Source organism: Artemia franciscana, chromosome 11 (genome assembly GCF_032884065.1).
Source record: "Artemia franciscana chromosome 11, ASM3288406v1, whole genome shotgun sequence".
Classification (NCBI taxonomy): domain Eukaryota; kingdom Metazoa; phylum Arthropoda; class Branchiopoda; order Anostraca; family Artemiidae; genus Artemia; species Artemia franciscana.
In genome coordinates, this window is record NC_088873.1 from 3,595,044 (window position 1) to 3,606,253 (window position 11,210).

Consider the following 11,210-nt stretch of genomic DNA (forward strand, 5'->3'; position numbering starts at 1 on the left):
ACACCTAAGCCATATCAGTCCCAGTATCTGCCATAAACTTAGGAGACTTCGAACATTAAGTCGAGATTTCGTGGGCATCGTACTGTGAGATCCAAACGTATACCAGTGCTTTTATTTTGAAGTGCTTGTACGTGACTATAAATGTTAAAACTTCTTATAGATAAGCTAACTTCTATCTATATCTTATAGATATATTATTTATCTATATTTTATCTATATTTATTTATATTTTATCTATATTTATCTATATTTATCTATATCTTATAGATATAGATAAGCTAATTTCATCAGTGCTACAGAAAAATGTTTCCTTTTTTCAGCAAGAGCTTTATTCTTCTTTCAAAATTCTTCGTATGAAACTCCTTAACATTTATAAAAAGATTAAAAAACAAATATAGAAACTACAATTCAAAAAGACAAACCATTGTCTTCACTAAAAGGAACAAACGGTTGAGTGAGTTGGTCATCGTCCACCGGGTCCGTTAGAGCAGAAAAAGAAATTTCGGTGGTTTCAGCAGGCTTATTTCTACAATGACGTAAACGTTTCTGCAATTCGGCAGGCAGTTTTGCAAAAATTCTTTGAAAAAAATCCGACCCTACAGACTGGGCCTTGTCTTTGTCTGAAGTTTCTACTTTTTTATCAGGTTGGCGTTTATCTATAAAATTTACACTGTTTGTGAGGTTTCGTTCGACCAATTCTTCATTTTGCTGAAATTCTTGTTTAACTTCTAATTCAACCCGTTTGTTGCGTTCAACAGTTGCAGTTTCATTGCGCAGATTACCTTGCTTCAGTGAATTATCTTGATCTGTGGCATTATCCTGGAAAGAGGGACCAACTTCAGGAGGAGTTATGAAAGAATTTCCATTATTAGGTAGCTTTTCACTAAGAACAAGTCCAGTTTCATATTGCTGTTGAATCCAATTCATTTTATTTTTTTCTCCGTCAGCATCAATCTCTTCAAAAACTTCTATTTCATTCCCTTTATCAACTTCAAGTTCTTTATCAACCCCTATTTCATTTTCTTTGTCGATTTCAAGTTCTTTATCAGGTTCTATTTCGTTCCCTTTATCAACTTCTATTTCCTTTTCTTTATCAACTTCTATTTCATTTTCTTTGTCGACTTTAAGTTCTTTATCAGGTTCTATTTCGTTTCCTTTATCAACTTCTATTTCCTTGTCTTTATCAACTTCTATTTCATTTTCTTTGTCAACTTCTTTTTCATTTCCTTTAGCAACTTCAAGTTCTTTATCAACTTCCGATTCTTTACCTGCTTCTCTTCCGTTTTCTATGACACATACAGCTGAACTTATCATCTCATTAGCTTTACATTCTTCAAGCAAACCATCAGCAATTTCATCTCGTTCTTTTCTAATAGTCTCAAGGCGATTATCCTCTTTTTTATCAAATAATGAGTTTATATTTGTAGATCCGGATACAAAACCTTGTTTTTTCTTGAGTGGTGGTGTGAACTCCTTTCGAAAAAGAATTGGCTTCAATAAAAGACTTTCAAAATCATCAATGGAAGAAATACCTTTTTTACTCAATTGGGTTAGAGAAAGGGATAGTTCCTCCGCCTCAGCACCATTTTCCCCTTCAACTTCATTATCATCACACCCAAAGAATACTTCTTTAATTTGATTCAAGTTTTCTATATCAGCAGCACCATCTTCAGAAATATATTCTTTTTCTTCTGCAAAACTCCGCTGTTGACAAAGGATCTGATTCTGAGAGTGAAGTTTTTCAAATTCCATATGAGGCTGTAGCTTAGGGTTCTTTTCATCTTGCTCGCTGGTGGATTTCATCTCATCAGAGAAACTAATAGAGTTTAATGATATTTCTTTACCATCCCCAGGATTTTTTATATTCTGTATATTTCCTTCACCAAGAAAATGCATTTTGTTTAGACCTTCCACTGGATTCATTTCGCTTTCAAAGTCAAAATTTTGAAACTGAACATCGTGGTTTGTACTGTCTAATGATCCCTCCTGAAATTCAGTCCTATTTATTAGTGAGTCTTCAGTTTTTTCATATCCATCAGAGATTCTCGATCCTGTATTTCGACCTGCCGCTGTCTCCTGAAATCCTTTCCCCTGTTGTATCAGCGGAAATCGGTCTTTGTTAGTATGAGAGTTTGATACTTGTTCTACATTGTCATCAGTAACAGTCCCTTTAAATTCCAAAATAGGTGGTTTAAATACACTGATATGGGGAGCCAACTTCTCTATATGGGAAGTTGGGTCTCCATCAGCCGCCTTTTCGAATATTACATCGTTCCCTTGATTAACAAACTCAAGTTCTTCCAGGTGAGGAAGGTTTTTAGTCAAACCGGTTATGGGATTCTTATCTAAAACACATTCAGTCGGAGAAATCGCAACTATGGAGTCTTCGAAGTGCAAGCTCATCGCGTTGATCAATTTTTTGTCTTTTCTTTGTTCCATATTGATGCTTCCATTTTCAAACTTAGATATTTGCTTCTGATTTTTATCCTTTACTAAAGGTTTTTCAGAGCTGTCATCTAATATTTCTTCTGATTTGCTTTCCACGTATTTCTGTTCTTGTTCCGAATTGCTTGAAGGAGAAGGAAATGCTGTAGCAGGTATTGGTTGGATCTTGGTTTTTAAGTTTAATTCTGGTTCATCAATCAAACCAAATAAATCTTTCTCTCTCAAATCTTCGAAAATGTCAACTTCAGCTTCATAAAGTAAACAGTTGTCTAACTTCAATCTTTTTGCGCCACGCTCAATCTGCGCATTACTACGTCCTTCCCTTACGTTATTTTGCACAATACTGAAATTATCAGAGACATTTTTATCACTTGAATAGTTGTCTAATTTCGGTCTATTAGCTGCACAACTGACCTGTCCACCAGTATTTACTGCAAAGGTGTCATCCCGCACTGTATCAACACTAACCATCTCAAGATCACATTTATTACTTGAATGGTTATCAAACTTCATTCTTTCCGCCTCATGCTCAATACGTACATCATATCCTTCGCATACATCGATCTGTATATCATCTGATTCAGCAAACGCGAAAACGTCATTCCGCACTGTATCAACACTAACCATCTCAAGATCACATTTGTTACTTGAATAGTTATCGAACTTCATTCTTTCCGCCTTTTGCTCAATAGGTACATCATATCCTTCATAAACGTCGATCTGCACATGATCTGATTCAGCAGATGCTTCTGATTTGCAAATACTCTTCTGAGATTCAGGAACGAAATGCTGGACTAGGTCAACTTCAGCCAAGGATGACAGCTGGGTGCATGGTACAACTGGCAGTAGATTCATTGCTGCGACATCACTAAGTCGTTCTGTTTCGTCATTTCTTTGAGACATGGAAAAAAATCGGCTTGCATGTGCATTTTTCAATTTAAGCAGCTCTTCCTCCGCTTCCCTGCAAAAAAAACTCTTTTGTAGATTTTTAATTGGTAGAAAATTTACATAAATAAATCTACTGCTGAATGAAACCTAGTGCTTAATGGCTAACCGCCTAGCTATGCATTTAGTTTTTTATGGCCTTTAATATTAACCAAGTGACATACAGTGATCGCGAATTCTGTCGGTCTTTCTGTCGGCCCCGGTTTTGCTAGTTTAGGCACTTCCAGATAAGCAAAAATAATCTTTTTTGAAATTCAACCATCTGGGGGGGGGGGAGTGGGGGGGACGGTTAATTCGGAAAAATTAGAAAAAAGATTTATTTTTAAATTACGAATGGGTGATTGGATCTTAATGAAATTTGATATTTAGAAGGATATCGTGTCTCATAGCTCTTATTTTAAATCCCGACCGGATCCGGTGTCATTGGGGAGAGTTAGTGAGGGAAACCTAAAATCTTGGAAAACGCTTAGAGTGGAGGGATTGAGATGAAACTTGGTGGGAAAAATAAGCACAAGTCCTAGATACGTGAATGACATAACTGGAACGGATCCACTCCCTTTGGGGGAGTTGGGGGGGATGCTTAATTCTGAAAAATTAGGAACAAATGAGGTATTTTTAACTTACGAACGGGTCATCAGATCTTAATGAGATTCGATAATTAGAAGGATCTTGTGATCCAGAGCTCTTATTCTAAATCCCGGCCAGATCTGGTGACATTGGGTGAGTTGGAGGGCGAAACCGGAAATCTTGGAAAACGTGAAGATTGAGGTATCTTTATCTTACGAATGGGTGATCAGAGCTTAATGAAACTTAATATATAGAAAGATCTTATGCCTCAGATGCTCCATTTTCAATTCGAATCAGATCCGGGGAAATAGGGGGTTGGAGGGGGGAAACAAAAATCTTGGAAACCGGAAATCTTGGAAAACGCTCAGAGTGGTGAGATCGGGATGAAACTTGATGGGAAGAATAAGCACAAGTCCTAGATACGTGATTCAGAACGGATCCGCTCTCTTTGGGGGATTTGGGGGGGGGGGGTGTTAATTCGGAAAAATTAGGAAAATTGAGGTATTTTTAATTTAAGAACGGGTGACCGGATCTTAATAAAATTTGATATTTAGAAGGAATTCATGTCTCAGAGCTTTTATTTTAAATCCCGACCAGATCTGGTAGTGGAGAGATCGGGATGAAACTTTGGGGGGTAGAATAAGCAAATGTTGTAGATACGTGACTGACGTAACCGGACTGGATCCACTCCCTTTGGGGGAGTAAGGGGGGTCCAGTGCTTTGGCGAGCTTGGTGCTTCTGGACGTCCTAGGACGATGAAAATTGGTAGGCGTATCAGGGACCTGCACAAATTGACATGATAAAGTCGTTTTCCCCGATTCGACCATCGGGGGGCGGAAGGGAGAGGTAAAATTAGAAAAAATGAGGTATTCTTAATTTACGAGTGGGTGATCGGATCTTAATGAATTTTGAAATTTAGAAGGACCTGGTGTCTCAGAGCTCTTATTTTAAATCCCGACCTGCATTAAGCCTCTGATTTTCCTTTTAAGACAATCTACTAATTCTTAGAATTTTGCTAGAGCTCATGCCATAGAAGCTCTTGGTTCTTCCAACCTCGTCACAAGTGCAATATGAGCTCTTAGCTCTTGTTGTTATTTTATGTTCAATTTTTTTTCTGTGTTTATTTTTTTCATTTTTTTGGTTCAATTTCTTTTTTTTTCAATGTTCAATTTTTTTCTAATAGATCTCGTTATTCTCTCTTTATTTTGACAGGATATTGCCGAAGAGAAAGAAAGCGTCCTACAATTCCTATATAAGTTTCTCCATATAATGCTATAAGGTATATATATATATATATATATATATATATATATATATATATATATATATATATATATATATATATATATATATATATATATATATATATATATATATATATATATATATATATATATATATATATATATATATACATATATATACATATATATATATATATATATATATATATATATATATATATATATATATATATATATATATATATATATATATATATATATATATATATATATATATGAATATTTCGCAAATATCTCAATGGCATTTGAAATATATTACCAATAAATATATTTTAAAGACAAGAACGTCATTTGTACTTTACTGAAAATAATTTTTGTTTCGAATATGATGTTTATATTTGTCATAACATCAAAAAAAGTAAGAAAAAAAAGAAAGGAAGAGAGATCATCTTTATAGCCAAGATTATTGAAAAGAACTAGTGAAATATAGATTTACAGTTTAATACTGATATTCATTTTTGAAAGTCTCGGCAGTTTTGGATTCATTAACATTATAAAAGATGTTTACTTGGAAACAATCTATATTCAATACGAACTTGAATAGTACTAAAAATCTGAAATAGCAATATAAATAAATAATAAAAAAACCTGAAAAGTTTTTCTTTTCTGCCAACTTCAGCTTTCATTTTTTCCAATTCTTCTTCCAACATTGACTTCGACACTAGAGTAGAATTCATTTTTCTTTGTTCTTCTTTAAGGCACTGATTCAATCTTGTCAGTTCTTCATCACACACTTTTGAAGCTTTTACTGATTCTGTTACCATTTTTGACATCTTTACAGTTTCTTCTTTTTCGCCATAAAGTGCTTGACGGAGATCGTCTGTTTCTTTCGAAAGCTTAAAAAAAGAAGGAAAAGAAAGGTATTTTCAATGATAGGCAAAAATAAATACGATTTTAAGGCTGAACAATGGATATTAAAATATTATACAATTACTCCAATTATTATAATATTTTCTATTTTGACTAAAATAAATTTGAGTTTTCAATAGATGGATTTCAATCGGATAGCTCTTGACTGTGTCTATTTTTTAATAAATGATTTGATTTGAAGAGATTTTTGGTCACCTGAAAGCCTCTCAAATTACGTTTTTAAACCTATAAGAGATTTCCAAGATAAAGTGAACAAGTTATCATTATATGAATATTAAGATATCTGACGTTCAGAACGCTATATTCGAGATTACTCATAGACGAGCCAAGTCCTGATCTCATTTCCTTATTAACTCTATGGCTATGCCGTTTCATCTATCTGATAATTCATCCTCCTATGCCCCTATGTAAAAGCATGCATAGCTTGACCAGTGTTGCTAAATGTTTGGTTTAAGGTTACACCACCATAAAAGTGAAAATACGCCGGCGGTTCTATTTTTCTAACAAAAATGCACTGCATGAGCAATTCCTCCTTCAAAAAATGCGCCGATTTGAAAAAAAAAAACACAAACGCCTCAAAAAGCGCCGAAATAGCGCAAATGTGCCCCATCTGGTCACTCTGATCTCGACTGGGATTAGTGACAGATCCAAAAGACAGTTATATATTCTCCCTTGTGTGTCTTCCCTAATAGTATACAACCTTGGATTTAGTCTTCGTTTTAATTTTGATCCAAGAGATAGTGATATATTCTTACTTGTGTGTTTTCAAAGACGGGTCTAGAGAAAAATGCTGGGGGAGCAATGTGACAAGGGCATCAATAATTGACAAGTTTCTTTTAAAAAAAGAGCAAAAAAGAGAACAAAAATTAACAAATGAGGGCACCAGAAAACTGTTGGGGGCCCACGGTCCCCCTGGATCACTCCTCTTATGTTTTTCCCCTGATTGTGTATAATCCTGGTTTTCAGTCTTGTTTTGGTTTTGAATCTCGAAAGGCCGAGGAAGATTGGTACCCAAAGGAATTGTTAACACATCGTCTTGGGGTCTCGCTTGACCAACCGTATATCAAACAATGAGCTGTACGAAAAATGCCGTTTGATCTTGCTTTCTAAGGCTACAAAAAAAAAAGAAAGGTTAGGATGGCTAGGCCTATTTCGGCAAACAAATTGTACTTTTTGGCTATCCATAGGGAGAAAGCAGATTTAAAGACATTACAACTTCATGGGAGAGGGTAAAGAATGAGGCTTGGAATGGATTGGGGTGGAGAAAGAGCGCCCGCAGCTGTGTTGGCCCCAGGTGGCTTGATGCCACAGTGAGCTGTTAGTAAAAGTAGTAGCAGTTTAATTTTGTCGGTTTTTTAGTCTTAATTTTCAATTTGTTTTTCTTTTCGTTTTTAATTTTTCTTTTTAGTCATTTTTTTTATGATGTGAGGACGAATCGTAAACATCAGTCTAAAATATCTTTTTTTTTGCTAACATTGACATTAAGTCCATTGTTTTATATTTTAAATAGTATATTATGCCTTAGATCTTATTCATATGTCTAATTTAAAATTTTCTCAATATAATAAAATGAAGGAGGGAGTGATGGTTTAGCAATAAGCCTTTTTAACCAGCAAGCACCAAACAAAATATTAGGATTTTATTTAAATATATACACTTTAGCCTACGACAATGGAGAGCTCTTTCTCGAAACTGGCCACCCTGACTTGCAACCATAAATTTCCATGGCAGGGAGGATTCGCAAACAGAATTGGAGAATAAATCAGGGCAATATGTCTGGTACTGAAGTAACTTTTCTTGTGTGTCAATTCCGGTAAGTTATGGGTATTAGCTTGTTATGTTACAGACATATGGCTTGCAAAAACTATTTAGAAGTTTACAAATTGTATAATTACCCTGTACCCCAAATTTTAACAACCTATGAGAGGTAGTCACCCTTCCCCCAGTGTTGGTGAGTTTTCAGTCTGCTTACGACTTAAATAAATAGTAACAATATTAGAAAAATAGATTCTGTATAAAATATAAGTATATATTAATACATATTACAATTTATATATATATATATATATATATATATATATATATATATATATATATATATATATATATGACATTAATAATATAATATAAACAATATAAATAATGTAAATATAAAATATATATAAATATATATTAAACTATAATAATAAGCCTGAGAGCCTGATGAACGACAGGCATACAAAAGAAAACATCTAGCTTATACTGCATTTTAGGAAAGGAGATAAAATAGCTTTCCCCCTTCAACTCAAGTTTTGATCCACCCCCCCCCCTCAAAACAGAAATGAAAACTTTTCCTGAAAGTTGCAAATCGATTCCCAAGCCGAGAAACAAAACAAGGTATACTTACCAAGCTACGTATAAAATTTTTCAACTTTCAATGAAATCAATATAATTATATAATTTATAAAGGCAAAAAAGCATGCTCTCTTGAGAGCAATAAATGAAAAAAGTAGTTTTTTAAACTGAAAGTAAGGAGCGATATTAAAACTTAAAACGAACAGAAATTACTCCGTATATGAAATGGGTTGTCCCCTCCGCAATCCCTCGCTCTTTACGCAAAAGTTTTTAATTGTTTTAAAAAGTAGAATTGTGGCAAAGAGTCAAACTTTAGCGTAAAGAGCGAGGGATTGCGGAGGGGGCAACCCATTTCATATACGGAGTAATTTCTGTTCGTTTTAAGTTTTAATATCGCTCCTTACTTTCAGTTTAAAAAACCAGTTTTTTATATTTAATTTCTGAACGTTTTCGAATTAATGCATTTTTGATTTTGGCTCTCCGCACATAAATTATTAAAATGGAATGTGCATATTCATTCTTTTTTTGGCTAAATGGCTTTCTCTTAGTTTTGATCAGACGATTCCGAGAAATAAGGGGTGGGGAAGGAGGCCTAGTTGCCCTCCAATTTTTCGGTTACTTAAAAAGGCAACTAGAACTTTTAATTTTTAACGAACGTTTTTATTAGTAAAAGATATACGTAACTTAAGAATTAACTTACGTAACACACTTTTATATTCTTATATTTTTTATTATGTATATGAGGGGGTTTGTCCCCTCGTTAATATCTCGCTCTTTACACTATTCTTTATAGTTTTGTCCCAATTCTTTAAGAATGACCCCTGAATCAGAACGGCCGTAGAATAAATAGTTAAAAATTACTAAAAATACTTTAGCATAAAGAGCAAGGTATTTATCTCCTCCTAAATGTCTCACTCTTTATGCTAAAGTATTTTTAGAACCCATCATATGCGTAATAATCTCTGTTCGTTTTAAGTTTTAATGCTACTCCTTACTTTCAGTTGAAAAAACGTTTTCATGTTTATTTTTTCATTGTTTTTTTTAGTAATGCTAGAAAATCCTGCGCCCTTTTCATTGAATTTATCTTCCCCCATGACATATTCCTCCAAGGGAAGATCCTCCCTCATAGCCCCCTCCCCTCTACCCCACCACCAAACTAAAAAAATCCCCCTGAAAACGTCTGTACACTTCCCAATAACCATTACTGTATGTAAACACTGGACAAAGTTTGTAACTTGCAGCCCCTCCCCCAGGGACTGTGGGGGAGTGAGTCATTCCAAAGACATAGTTATTATGGTTTTCGACTATGCGGAACAAAATCTCGTTTGATCCGTTGACTTTGGGAAAAATGAGCGTGGGAGGGGGCCTAGGTGCCCTCCAATTTTTTTGGTCACTTAAAAAGGGCACTTGAACTTTTCATTTCCGTTAGAATGAGCCCTCTTGCAAGATTCTAGGACCACTTGGTCGATACGATGACCCCTGGGAAAAAAAATTAAACAAATAAACACGCACCCGTGATCTGTCTTCTGGCAAAAAATACGAAATTCCACATTTTTGTAGATGGTGCTATAGGGTTCTCTGATACGCTGAATGCGATGGTGTGATTTTCGTTAAGATTCTTCGACTTTTAAGGGGTGTTTCCCCCTATTTTCCAAAATAAGGCAAATTTTCTCAGGCTCGAAACTTTTGATGACAAAGATTAAATTTGATGAAACTTATATAATTAGAATCAGCATGAATATTCTATTCTTTTGATGTATCTTTTAGCATCAAAATTCCGTTTTTTAGAGTTTTGTTTACTATTGAGCCGGGTTGCTCCTTACTACAGTTCGTTACCACGAACTGTTTGAAAAGTAAACTGTTCTACTATTCTACACTCTGTAGGACCTATAGCATTACGTCATTATTTTCACATTCACTATTGGCTGACCGCATTTGAGCGACTCTCAACTAGCAGATATAGTTTATATCATGGCTGCCAAATTGACACATTTTGTGTCAAAATGACACAATTTGATGTTGCGTGACACAATGACACATTCAGACGAAATGATGACACAATCGACGAAAATGACACATTTTTCAATAAAAAATGACACAATCGACAAAAATGACACATTTTTCAAACAAAAATGACACATTTTTCAAAAAAATGACATATTTTTGTCATCCTAGTCTGGATTTTTAAATGGTAATAAAAGAAAAGTAAAATTTCAATTTTCTAACTCCAGAAAAGCTACAGATTAATGGAAGGGAATAGTGCTGCCTAACGGTGGCAGTAGTACACAAACAGTGCAGAATACAGGACAGATGCCATTACCGTATTTAAAATTTAAACCACGCGAAAAAACTAGCCATAGGCGGAAATTTCAAATCAAAATGCACGCTGAATACTTCTTGATTGAGTATTTGATGTAGCCAACTGGTACGTACTTAATAGTAAAAATTAAACAGCATGCAGTTTACCAGAGCTGTGTGCATAAGCAGCAACTCCCATTTTTAGGACAAGATTACAAATTTCCAGAGATGTCTTTCCTTCAGAATAATCCATCTGGCCTAAAAAGGCACCAAAAAATATGACAAAAATACTAGATTGAAGCTGGTTGAATGGCATTAATTAATTGATATTGAGTTTATAAAAAGCTTAGCCAATAAAGCCGATTACGTATAGAGCCGATTACGATTACGACGTCATACGAAAAGTCTATTTTTCAATTTGCTGTCGGAATTGATTGTCCCTAAAAA

General features: G+C 34.5%; 1 protein-coding gene across 1 annotated transcript in view; it reads right to left on the minus strand.

The window, feature by feature from the left end:
- Positions 1-306: 306 nt before the first annotated feature.
- Positions 307-11,210, minus strand: part of LOC136032699 (girdin-like) — a 149,073-nt gene continuing 138,169 nt past the window's right edge. Inside the window, exons 6-7 of the mRNA XM_065713003.1 lie at positions 5,850-6,097; positions 307-3,406 (exon numbers count right to left, since the gene is read on the minus strand). Of these exons, the coding sequence (XP_065569075.1) occupies positions 409-3,406; positions 5,850-6,097 (3,246 nt within the window). The 3' untranslated portion in view covers positions 307-408. The remainder of the gene's footprint in view (positions 3,407-5,849; positions 6,098-11,210) is intronic.